General features: G+C 36.3%; 1 protein-coding gene across 2 annotated transcripts in view; it reads right to left on the minus strand.

The window, feature by feature from the left end:
* The window catches only part of CHCHD3 (coiled-coil-helix-coiled-coil-helix domain containing 3), a 150216-nt gene that overhangs the window by 111912 nt on the left and 24601 nt on the right, over positions 1–13703 (minus strand). For both annotated transcript variants that reach the window (XM_085299759.1, XM_085299751.1), the window contains exon 3: positions 11522–11606. In XM_085299759.1, coding sequence (XP_085155885.1) covers positions 11522–11606 — 85 coding nt within the window. The remainder of the gene's footprint in view (positions 1–11521; positions 11607–13703) is intronic.

Here is a 13703-nt window from a genome sequence, read left to right on the forward strand (position 1 = left end):
GAGATTGCCGGAAAACCTTTAACCTAAGCTTCAACTGGGGCCTGAGAAGTGTGAAATTAATGTTTCTCTTACTGACTTTTTAGTAACTGATCATTCATCTGACCATACAGTTTACCAAATCCCTTCTTAAAAATTGAATCATCTGCCTCTGCAAAACCTACATGAGGAAAGATACAGAAACGTATTATCTGAATGGTAGTATCTCTTCATAAAAGTCACAGAGTAACAATACAAAAACTTATGTAAGAAAAAATAGAATATTATATTTAAGCCATCTCCTAAAACTATTTCCATATTAAAAAAAAAGAGGAAAAATATATCTGTGTGTTCTGCTCACCAAAGATTTTGCTTGCTATAGGTAGAAAGGGCTATTCCTAACATTAAATAGCAACAGCTTTCTTCAAAAAGCCTTCCTAAAACTTAATTTTGAGATCTAGTACTTCAGATCATCCAAATGTTTACAGAAAAAGTAGTTCTTCTGTACTTTAAAGCCACAGTGGACAAGGACAGGTTTTTGAAAACTTCCCATGTGCCTTCAACTCTTTTGCACCCCAACTGCTACCAGGTCACAAATAACTTTTATTTTTCCTCCCATCTGATCTGTTTTATTAACAAAGTTTTATCTGAAGTCCACGTCACATATTTTCCTAACACAATCATTTAGGGGTTCACTGTTTCAAGTGGGCTGGGACAAAATCAAAGAAACAAAAAACACATTACTAAATATAATCCACAGGAGAGCAGAGAACTCTAAGCTTGTTTGGACCATTACTTTCCCAAATTTATACTCCAGCCAGGTGATTTTTAAGAACTCTATGTGCAAAACAGATCTCTCATTAGGTACTAGAGTATTAGGCCTGATAAAGCGTAAAGGAAGCAAGGCAAACCAAAAAGGCTAAAGCTTTGAAAGGATAGGAGTAAAAAAAAATTCCATGTCAAGTAGTAATATCCAGTGGGTCAATGCATCAAGCATTTTGCTTCATTCTAGGAAATCTGGGTTGCTGTCCTTCTTTAGTGTAAAGTCCATTATCCAACCCAAGAAAATATTGAGTTTATTCAGTACAATTTGTCTTGGATAAGACAGCACCTTACCCCACTTAACCATTTCTTTCCATTCTATCAATTACCCTTTACTAAAAATGCTGCTCTAAAGCCATACATAACAATGAGGTCAAAGTAATAGCATTTAGCTGAACATATCATTTGTTTCCATTTTCAGCTGTTCTCCAGCCTCAGCATAACATCTGTCAACTGAAACAGCCATATAATATTCTGTGCCAGTTCTTGATCAAACGATACTGATTTCCAAACTCTGTTAATTGTTTACAGCTCTTCAATTTATCAACAAAACCTCCATGGACAGCCAGTTAATACATATTGCAATATCCTGCCAATCTGATTCCAACTTAATCTTTACAGAAGCAGGTTACGTTGAGTTTCTTTACTGGTCTTTTTTTTTTGGGGGGGGGGCGGGGTGTGAGGAGATAGGGAGGAGAGAGGAAGGAGGACAAGTAGGAGGGAGAGAAAGCTGTTTGAGGGTCTTCTGTAATTGTACTTCATCAGGCTACCGTTTTTAAAATATGTGCATATAAATCAGTATTACATAAAGAAAGAATAAGTGATTACTACCTTTATGCCAGAGGCACGCAGAGAACCTTAGTCAGAAAAGTAAAGCTGTTTTATGTAATTTATATATATATATTTAGTTGAGACTTTTCTTCATATTTTTAACTCAAACTGAAATTACTTCCCAATTTAATATCATTCCTCTCGGGATCTGCAAAGGCAGTCATGAAATTACGACAACATTAATTCTCCATTAAAATGAATTGATAGTTACCAAAAAAAATTTAAGTGTTTCTCTACGTCTACTCATCTGCTACTTTTCAAAATGAAAGAGCTCAGCAGTTTGAAAGCAAATATTTGTTTTAAATTGCCTGGAGGGATTGTTTTCCCTCCTCCCTACCTTAATCTAAAACTATGAAGCAGTATTATTTTTTGTTGATGCTCTCTGCAAATAAACTCACTGGCTTCAAGTCATTTTCCGATCTCCCAGAGAAATAAACTTATCAAGATGAAGCTTTGTATACAAGTTGTCAGTTCAGATGCCAAGTTTTAAAATCAAAGTGAAAAATAATCCCTTGAAAATTGGGGTTTATATAGGTAGCAGTGAAATATAGCAGTGCTTTTCTACAGTTTTTACTTTCTGTCTCCAAGATTCATCTCTGTATATACTCAGAACCAGACATAATGGTATTAATGGAGAGTGAGACCAATAACAGAAATCCTAGAGAGTAACTCTACCACTGCCTTTGCCAAATACCGCTTTTTCTTTCCAGAAAGCAATAAGGAAATAAAACAGGCTTCTCTGACAGTTTGATATTTCCAAACCCACTCAGCCTCATAAGCGGCATGACTTGAAACATTTTTATACTTCCCCGGCATTTTGCAGGTCCTAAACTTTTAAGGTTATAAAAAGATACAATGAAATCCCATTCAGAAGGCCACTTATGCTTCCATGATAAAGCTGGCTGTCCAAAGAGGGGCCCACTGCAATATCTCACCTGACCACAGTACTTGTTCTGTAGTTAAGTTTGCATTCCAACATGTGAAATAACCTCAAACGTCTTCACACTTTTTCTTGGTTTCTTCCCTTGCCTGCAAAGGGATAGTCTTGACCTTGCCTGACTCTGCTTATTCTCTCTTTTCCCTGTGGCTGAGAGGTATTATCTCATAGTTCTCCATATCTCAGTCATACAGCTGACAGGCAAGTCAGCATCTGAATATTTTTTTTTTTCTGATTGCGAGAAAGGATGAAGGAAATTTCTGCTGAAAGAGAAAACAAAACGTTTAGTTGAGAAGGCGGCATGACTAGGAAGGCTGGGGTGGGATGAATGCAACCTGTGGAGTAAGAGATGCCAAAAATCTGTCCCTTTCTCCAGGATGTTCCCTAACCTTGAGGCTGGACTGGTCTTTTGTAGAGTTACTGAGATTTAAAAAAAAAAAACAAGGTTGGACTGGTCTTTTGTAGAGTTACTGAGATTAAAAAAAAAAAAAAAATCAATCACAGACATAGAACTCTAATATTTTCTTTTGGTAAATGAACAGCCCTCATCCTGGGCTACCTGATTTTGCCAAGTAGACTTTCCCAAACAGTACCCACAGTCTATTTTTAAGTTCTCTCCCTTTTGGGGCAACTGAAGTAATTTTTTCTAAAAGCAATTTCTCTCCATTATATTTTTAAAGATGTTTTGAATCTCTCTCTGGAATATGTTATATGTTACATGTGAAATCCTTGTCAGAGAAAGGGAGCAGACACACTTCTGGTGCAAGTGTGTTGTGACAATTCTCACATTCGTAAATGCAATTACTGATTAGGTAATACCTCTAACTGCTTTTTAAAAAAAGAAAGGTCACTCACAGCAGAAAATACTAAACTTTTATTCTTGAGCTTTCAGAAATAAAAATAATTGCATTCAATTTCACCGTTTCATGAAGATATTTTCAGCTTTCCATCCTATTTGTGAGCAACAGAAATGACGTATTTTTACCTGTTTTCACACTTAATCTAAGTGTCATCGAGAGGTCCTTGTTGTAGAATTTTTCTATTTTCTGACTAACAAAGTAGCTTTTCTTCCCTTGTGCGAGGAATATTGCAAGAAAAAGCAGGTCTTCCAATTTAATGTAGCTAATTACCTGGGAAAATATAATCATTTAACAAAAAAAGATCTACTTCAAAAAAGTTTTCACTGCATTCAATGCACTACCCACATGAACTGAAGATAAATTAATAAGCTCTTTATAAATTAAATTACCCCAGTAAAATATAAAATAAATATTGTACATAAATCATTTTATTTTTTCTTCTTACATTCTGCAGACCTATGCCAGTAAACTAGAATAAACATGTTATTAAAAGAGAAATCAATAGAAAGCTTTACAATATACAGTACCACAGAAAGGGTCAAGCCCAAATATTGATTTTAATATAACATTTTTTCTGTGTAGCTTCCCAAAGGGTTCTTTTCTAATATTGTTTGTCATTGTTCTTTCATGTTGTGTTTTCATCGGTGAATTATTTGCTCTCGTCTGCAAAGAGCTGTCCACTCCAAGAAGTTTACTACGAGTTTGTCATATATGCAATGTACTGCTGAGGCATGACAAAAAACGGTCATGGGAAGGCACTCAGACACATCAGCGCATCAATTAAACTGAGAAGCTTATTGCAAGTATACAGCGACCCTCCTCTAAGCACAAAAAAAGACTAAGAAACTAACGGCTGCAATCTAATAACCTACCACCGAGAGCCACCTTCGTGGACCACTGTGTACATATTTTAAAAGCTGATTTACAGTTCAGAAAGATTCTCTTTAAATGGATGAGGATGTTTAGAAATATAGAGGTTGCAGTAAGTTATCCAGCTAATGACAGATAAAGCGCCAGGCCGCATGGAGTCCAGCTAGCCAAGCAGAACAGACCCCAGCAATTCATTACCGAGGAACGTTTGAAAATCTATCATCTGCGTTATTCAAGAAAAGCATTTTTCATGTGGCTCTCTAAACAAAAAAGTTTACCAAAGAAGTCACAGGAGACTGGATCGTCAAAGCTTAGCAATACTTGAGAGTTACCAAAAAGGCATTATCAACTAATTGGCTTTTCTGGTGACTGTGGATACAGGAGAATAAGCAGCAGCCAATACAGGGAAAGGGTAATGGGTTTCCAACAGGCTGGCCCAGAAAGGTGGGCAAGGATTGACCGAGACTACAGAACAAAATACAGGCTTTTATCTGCAGCACAGGGCAGTCAGGAAACACCAAAACATTCTCCAGGCTGCAGCAACAGTTCCCTTCTGGATCAGTTGGTTAAAATTGTTCATCTCCAGATTCCTGCCGCACTTCCCACCTGCAGAGAGTCACCTTCAATTCCCCTCGCATGGCACCGCATCCACGCTTCCTGTTCTGCTTTAGAAGAAGTCAGCTGGAGAAGCTCAAGTACGTTCTCCAGATCTTTAAGTCAACCCCACTTGACCGTGGCTGAAGTGACCAGGAAGTTTCCACTTCCATCTTCTTACCTGAAGAACAGGTAACTGAATAGCTGGATTTGGTAAAGGCCAGAATAGAAATGACCACCTGAAGAGCACACATGTGTCCATGGCCTTAATTTAAATCAACGTCATATTTCAGGGTTGAAACTGTCTAAACAGGGGTTTTAAGAAAGATTTAAGATACAACTTCTGTATACATCAAAATTCTTTCTAAATAAGATTTTGAGCAACACTTCAACAACGCTTTTTCCTGCTCTCTAAAAAAATTTACACGTCTACCTTTGCCATGTCTATACAGTTTTAAAGTAGACCTAGAAACAGAGTTACTAAAAGGCTACTGAACCAAACAAAACCCTGCTTTTAAGCCTTCCCATGTCTCAAAATTCCTACTCACAGTAGTACTTCTCCTCTAAGCAGTAAGTTTGGGAATCACAAGAGAGGCGATAGAGAACAATCCAAGTACAACCAAGCACATGGAAAACAATCATTCTGGTCTCCTGGAACAGCCACACATCAGCAAATTGCCCAGGAACATATACTTGGCATGCTAACAAAATTATGTTCGTGTGTATATTGAAAGCTTGAATAAAATGAACTTCCTGCAATACAGCAGGAATTGCAATGCACTAACATCTTGCAAAAACATCTCATTCTAATTATAACTAATATTTGCCATATGCCAAATCATGGCAGGAGGAGAAGCAGAGAAACACATTAAAAGGGGAGAAGGGAGGGGAGGGAAAATACAAAAATAATTAAACTTAAGCAAAACGATTTCCAAAATAAGCAAATAATCTGAATGTATTCACTCACAGGTGTTCAACATCTATGGTAAATCACATCTTTCTTTTGCCTACCTCATTCAAGTATTTTTGGGGGGATATTTCAGCAGAGGAATCTAAGTCTGATGAGGCTGACAGTAGCTAAAATTTTATCATTATATTGCTTACTTTTGCTTTCCCAAAATATTTCTTCTGTATCTGCTTTTCACAACAACTCCTCAAAACAAAGAGATGTATTAAACACCATCTCTATCATACCATGCACATCAATAAATGAATTGTTTTATTTTCAAAAACAAAGTTAGTGTACAGAGTAGGTAAACTTCTTCAGTTCACATATTAAAGACTGGAGGAGGAGGAGTCACATAACTCTTGTCTATCTATTTTCCAGCACCATAACATTAAAAGTCATACCCATCACCTCTGGGAAAAATAAACCTCAAGGAGATGACAACATTAGGAAAAATACTAGATATTTACCAAGCTTGTCCCAAATATACAGAACAAAGGCCACATGTGATTATACATATTTAGATTCAGACACTGAGGTTAACAGGAACAGAACAGCAGTTCAAGGTACCACGTTCTGGCAATAAGAGGCAGATTAGAGCAAGCCAGAGAGAGATGGAGGCACAACACCAAAAACTGGAAAATCTGAAAATTTCATGATTGATAAAGTTCATTGCTTGGTAATAAATCTCTTCAGCTTAACACCATTTCTTTGTATTGCAAACGTGCATTTTGTTACTTAGCAATCCCCAGTGCTAACCTACTACTGTCATACCATCCCAGAACATACAGGCTGGTCCACTGAGTTGTGCTGATTTCAATGGAGCAGAAGCATCTTGCTCACTAGAAGTAGATTCTCATCGCTTAAGTTCAAGAGCCATGGCACATGACACGGTGCAGGTGACCTCTGGGCTATTAAGACAAATGCTTCTAGTTACTTTAAAGATTTTATCTGGCAGAGCAGCAACAATTTCAGACTAGCCTCTTACCACCACAGCAAACAAAAGGATTAAAATAAAGTTCAACAGCTGCGACAAAAGCCAGTATGCTAATGTACGTTCGTAGAACTACACCTCAGGAAGAAATCTGAACCGCTGAAAGATTCAAGTGCTGTCTCATTTTGTAAAATCTCACATTATGGCAAGTAACTAGCTTCGAAACTTATTCTATTATGACCCCAGATAATAACAATAACAACTTTGTGAAAAAACTGTATCAACAATTATCATTTCCTTATCTTTCATTATTGTCAAAATCAAGCTCTTTATGCCTATTCTTTCATTTTTAAGGATCCTCTTTTAGCAGAGTTGTTTAACAGCCATTTTGGGATGAATTTCAGAGGAGCCAAAAGCCTACCTACTTCCATAGGTCTGAACAAACCATACACACCAAAGGCGATTTAAAGTAAAGTTATATTAGAGGAATAAGAAATATTATCGGTATGCTGACATTAACATGAAATGCAAAACAGACTACAGGGATATTAAGGCTAATGTTTTCTCAAGGTGAAAAATATGCGTAATTCTTTCCTGTTACTTTTGTTTAGAACATAAAGCAGCTCTCTATTAGCAACAGTAGTAATATTAGTCATATTACTATAGTACTGATAGTATTACAACCTATAAATTTCCCAGAGTGTTACCATAAGATTGTAGCTCTGAAATGTTATCTCACCATGCTGTCTGCTAACACAGCCACTGTAAATTCTGTTGCGATCAAACAATACTCAGTTTAACGTCCCTAAATCAAAATACTTTAAGATGAAATACCTTAAATGTTCATAAACACAAAGTCAGAAACAATAGTCGGGCTAAGTGAAAGAAATAAGACTAGGATTAACCTTACACCTTCGGTGGGTTCTGTGGTCATTAAGACTCTATTATAAAATGCAAGACAGAGCTAATATGTTCCTTTTTTCCAAACTGACTTGAGAACTTAAAGGCCCTCTAGTCAGACTAAAGGGCCAACCAATTCAAATAGCCTAGCTCTAATACCGGCAAGCAGATACTTGAGGAAATACAAGAAAAACACAGGTAGAAATCCTTCCCTCTAGTACAGCTCCTCATTTCTAAAAAGAGAAATGTTGCTTCTGCTTAAGAAGCTGTAAAGAAAAAAATATTTTATAGCAAGTGCATTAATTCTACAGCAAGTGCATTAATCCAGTCTATCAGAATATACAGTTATATTCTCAGTAGAAATTCATCGGAGAGGCTGCTTTATTATAGCACTTTCCTGAAAGTTCGTCAATTAGTCACACCGTGAAAATAGGAAATGAAGAAAATGGTAGTGTTCTGGACCAAAAGCAGCCAAGTATGTAGGAATTCCAATGGTAATGCTGCAATTTCCACCAGCAGACTGAAAGCTATACATGCTCTCAGCACAGCAGCTATTAACTTACACATCAACTTAAAACATTTCCACAAACCCCGTACAGACTTTCTAGGGAAAGAAAATTCTGTAAAGAAAGCCTCATTACCAATGGTAGAAAAATTTAAGCTCTCAAGGAGCCTCCTGTTTTTCACTCTATTTTCAAATAGCCCAAGATGCAAGAAAGCTTCATTTTTCTTAGCAAAGCAGCATACAGGTTTATCATCATATTCAATCACCTAACTACACACACAAAAAAACAGAGATTATAGTACAGGAAACAGCATACTGAATAAGCTGAAAGATCTGGGTATACAACATTTTAGACATACCATCTAATGCTGCGTCTAAATCCCTATTTTATGTATAACTGTTCACAATCTTTTTAAACAAAAGTTGTATAATCTGGGCATTATGGGGGTCTTTGTAAAAATCCCAACAGAGCTAATGCAGAAACATCTTAATATTCTAGATGACACAGTGCAGCCATCAGCATGTGTCTTAAAAGAGAATCAACAATGAAAAGCAGGTTATCAAATTAAATGGTTAATGTAAGCAAAAGCCACGTTCAAGTGGTTTTTACAGTAAACTTCGAGTAGTTTTTATGATGTCCATTCAACTTATTACAATAGGCTTATGCTCTATCATATTGCTTTGCATACCTTCCCCTCACCCCCGCAAAGAAGTACAGTAACCTGACTTTTCTAGATAAAAGTTGCAAAGCTATTATCAAAGTTTAGGGGTCAGGCCTCATACATTCAACTGCTTATCAAAGAGCCTGACACATGAGTCGAGAGAGGGAGTGAGTCACAGCTATACGTGTTGCTCTTTGCACAGACACCACGATGCTCCAGTCTAACTGGTCTAAAACACGGCCAGTGCGTTCACACGCTGCGTCACTCAGATTATGAAATCTGCATTACAGGGCACTTTTCCACACACGCAACTATCAACATACGAATACTGTAAGCTGTTCTCCATTAACAGGTTTCTTCCATCAAATGGTCTAAGCACCATAGAGCTGGGAACACAGGTTTTGTTTTGTTTTCCAGTATTTTATCAAAGCGTTTGTGCATTTATCACAAACGATCATAGTTGAGAGCACTCTTTTCCCTTTCGCATTTATATTACCTAGAAGACTCCCCGCATCGCGTAGACATGCAGGATTTAAGATATATTACCTGAACAACGTGCACATAGCACTTAAATAAGTGCTTCCTTTGAAACTGAATTCTGGTAATGATGAAAAGTTATATTGACTCTGAAAAATGCATGAGTGTCTGGAAGACCAGCATAGGAGGTTGTTCATCAAGATTACATTTTTCTTCAGTTCGGAGTATGGATCCTGACTCACAAAAAAGACATTACAGGGACACTTCTCATGCCTCTGCACTGTGGGGAGATTATTTGCTTAGCTAGAATAAAAGAAGAGGGGTAGGTATGCTGAACTTGAACACCATAAATCCACTCTTTAAGAGGTCAATGGAACAGTGTTCACTTCATCCACCAAAGAACGTGGCATAGAACTGCTTGCAATCCCATGCTCCAAATTTGCCACAGTGTTTCTGGAGTGTTTTTAAAATGTAAACCTCAAGCAAAATGTAGCCCACAAAAATTCAGTTAATAGCTAGGTAAACATCTCCATCTTTTAAAGTTGCTTCATAGAATATGAATAGAACCCCAATATTATGCTTAAAAGATGGGGGTTGTTTAATTATATATCCTGTGATATACAATATAGCAAGTACACTGAGAAATCCTTATGTTCACTGTTAAAAAGTAGAGAAGGTTTAAAAGCTGCTAACAAGATCTGACATTTGGTATTTTGTTGGGTTTTTTTTTGTTGTTGTTGTTTAAGATTTTAAATTTCAAAAGCACAGATTCTTCAAATTAAAGACAACAAAAGTATCTCGTACAATCCATTTAGTATATAACATCTTCCCCATCAGTCCATAGCCAAATAATGGAAAAATTACTAGCACTAGTCTTTACAAAATACAGTATCAGATATCAGGCCTGCTCTCTACCTTTTGCAGACCAAGGCACAAACAATAAAAGCTGAATTATGGAATACTTAATGAAAATTACTGAAAAGTGTCAAATGAAAAAATAATGAAGTCACAAAACACACATTTCCATACTGTAAGCACCTTTAAATGAACTCTAGAGCAGTCAGCATTAAGCTGAAATATAATGCAAGTTTTCCTGTGAAAACCCAGTTCAAAGAAGAGAGATTTCACTATAACGTATCGATTTCCATTACTGCTGATTCAAAGAAGTCCCGATTCTTTTTCGGGGACATTTATATAGTACTACCTAATTACATACACCATCAACCTAATTCAATTAAATAATAATATAATGATGTGTAAGAAACAACTGTTATATATGCAGACAATTTTAGTAGTACTAATTACATTCTAATTTTTAAAATCCATCATAATGAGCCTTTCTTCCCATTCTCAGAAGGGAGGACAATATGTAGGTTAATATTTATATTCTGTGTGTCACATTATCTTTTTAAGAACATTATTGAAGTGTGAATTAAAACACAAGTACAAAGTTCAGCATACAGCCAAGCCTGACTTTATTTTAAACTGCTAATAATTCTACAATAACGTACTTAAAATTGCAGAATCTATTTTTAAAAAGTCACATCCAACTGCATTCCCTATTAATCACTACTCCATCTTTCACAGTAACTAGAATATCTGAAAAAAACACACATATAAAAAAAGAATGTTTCATTATACAGAAAGGATATCAAAAGGGGTTTCTGCTAGTAAACTGTTTAATACAGTAGTTTATCTTCAAAGCACTTTATTGTACTAAGTACTAAAGCAGTTCAAGACATACTGCAGCACACAGAAATATCCAGCATTTCTACCGCTGTTAGAATTTATCTTTTGCTCAAACAGAGGGGTTGTAAGTAACCTAGCTCTACATTGCTCCCAAGCTGTTTCTATCTCTTCACAGCAAAGTGATTTTTTGGACTCAAGAGAAATCAACTAAGATTCAGCTTAAAAGATTACCCCCCCCCCAAAAAAAAAAAAAAAAAAAAAAAAAAAAAGTCAAGCTCATAAGGTCAAAAGGGATTTAGATCAAAATTTTATGTCAGCTCTTACAGGGGAATTTTAGTTAATTTTTTGTTTTAACATGTATTTAATATCAGTATTTGCAATGTAAGAGAAATGTCTTGCTTCCCATTTCTTCCTGGGGCATATAATTCAACTGCTTACAATAAACAGATAAATAACAGTAATAAAAGTATCAAATACATTTGTGTTCTAAATCCTGTTATTAACAAATACAAACAAACCTTCTCTTTTGAGCTTCAGAGTCTCTCCTGGCTCGTTCTAGTGCCAATTCTTCAGCTATTCGTTTCTTTAGTTCTTCATCATTAACTACAATCAAAAGACAATTAAATGAAATTTTAACAGAATACAGTATGTTTCTAACTACAGAAAAAATTGCATAATACAGTGTTCTATTAATTTTTTTCTTCTATAAAGCAGTTGGAGCATCTTCTTGTGGTTTAAGCACCTTTCAAATTTTGACGTACAACACTAGAGAGCTTTCAAAAATAAGACCTATTAAACAATTTTTCAATTAGCAGATTCTTTCAAAAATTAAAGACCACACAGTGTATGTTAAATTAAATACATTCTTCTTTCAATAAGCATGCCTTTATCAAAGAAAATCTGGAAGAAATCTGGAACAAAAAAAAACAAAGTCTCAAACTACTACTTTTTATTCATATGGAATCAAGGGAAACGTTCTCATATATTGCTTTAAGTGTTATCATATGCGCATTTTAGCCCCCACAATAGAGCATTTACAACATTCTAGATATCAATACTTCCAGTTTCTATTGCTTAGAGAAAGCTTTTGCCTTAATTCCTCCTAATTTCACTTGAGCAAGCAGACACGGAAAGAATATTTTCTTCATTGAGACTACTTCAAAGCAGTTAGTTCAAAGTCTGGTTAGGAATTGAGAAAGGGGGGAAGCAAAGAAATTCTCTTCAAAACTATGCAAGAAAAAATTTTTCCACACAAACATAGAAAAACATGAGATTCGCTAATTCTGCACGTTTGAAAGACATTAATGAGACTGCCAAAAGTCATCTAATAAGATTTTCAAGCACACAGAAAAGGCCCATTCCCAGCCCATCACACTGCGGTAACCAAAAGTTAGGCAACTTTAGTGGAACAGCTACAACCTTACATAAAGCGCTGATTTGTAGTGGTCAGAAAGAAAGAGCATTCCTGGAAGGGGAAAAGAAAACAACTAAAATGTACAGCTGTAGAATGAGAATAAAGATCAGGTAATTATTTCCAGGTTTCTTGCTAGTATAAACGCGAATAGAGCTCCAGCTGTCTGGAACCAAAGTATAATCACACTTTGCGGAGCTGAACCTCTGCTACTCAGCGGTATCCTAGTTCTCCAGTGCCAACAGAGGGATATACCTTCCGTATTTATATAAGGCAGCTGGCTCAAACATTGCACACAAATTCCAGGATATGGAACTACGGAGCTAAAAGACGCATAATCTAACTCAAAAGTCATTAATGCCCATCACTTGAGCACAAGATGGATGTTAAATGAAGCAGGTGAAGCAACCTGCTCCTCTGCACACAGAAGCAGTAACAAAAACACTTGCTTAGGTAACTAAAAAGCAGAGAACTACATTTTCAGGCAGTATAAGACAAAAAGCAACTGGCAAGACACTACGCAATTAGAAAAGTATTTATACATACAGATAGAATTAAACAACTGGCAGCAGACATATGTGTGGGTCCTGGGGCAGGGCAGGAAAGGCTGTCAGCCTCCTTTGCCATAGCAAATACAGTTAAAGTATTAGCCCAGAAAGCGGCTCATCTGGAATTTAGATCCTCCTCGGACAGAAGGGTGAGTCCATGTATATCATATTCAAGAAAAGTGCTCTAGTCTAATCACCAAGCTCTAAGCCAATTTAAACGGAGTGTTTTTTTTTTTTTCCTGGCTAAGTCATTACGCTAAAGCAAAAGAACCTAGTGATTAGGGCACAAAACTGGCACAAAGTCTCCAATTCCATCAGTTTCTTTGTGCAACCATTTATGCCTTTGACATCAGGCAGCCACTGGATTCTGAGAAAACAAGAGATGCGCTATTAAAATGCAAGTGAAAAAACAGCAATGTATTTCAGGGATATCATGTTTGTGCATTCCCAAACAAATATCAGATAACCACACTAAACTCTGTCTTAAAAAAGGAAAAAGAAAAAAAAAGTTTTGCTAAACAGAAACCTGTTTATATATTGCATCTCACATAAATCTCCCTCTACACCTCAGTGAATATCACAAGCCAAAATTGAAAGCGGTTAAGGTTCTGCACTTCTACACTTAGAAATGATTAGGCTGTCATAAAACTGAAAAATTTGTTTCAGATCACTTCCAGAACAATCTGAAAACTCACAATCAGATGTTGCTTACTGCAATTCCATTCAACCCAGATACTTCAG

This window comes from Rhea americana, unplaced genomic scaffold, assembly GCF_003343005.1.
Source record: "Rhea americana isolate MKP2758 unplaced genomic scaffold, rheAme1 scaffold_1, whole genome shotgun sequence".
NCBI lineage: Eukaryota > Metazoa > Chordata > Aves > Rheiformes > Rheidae > Rhea > Rhea americana.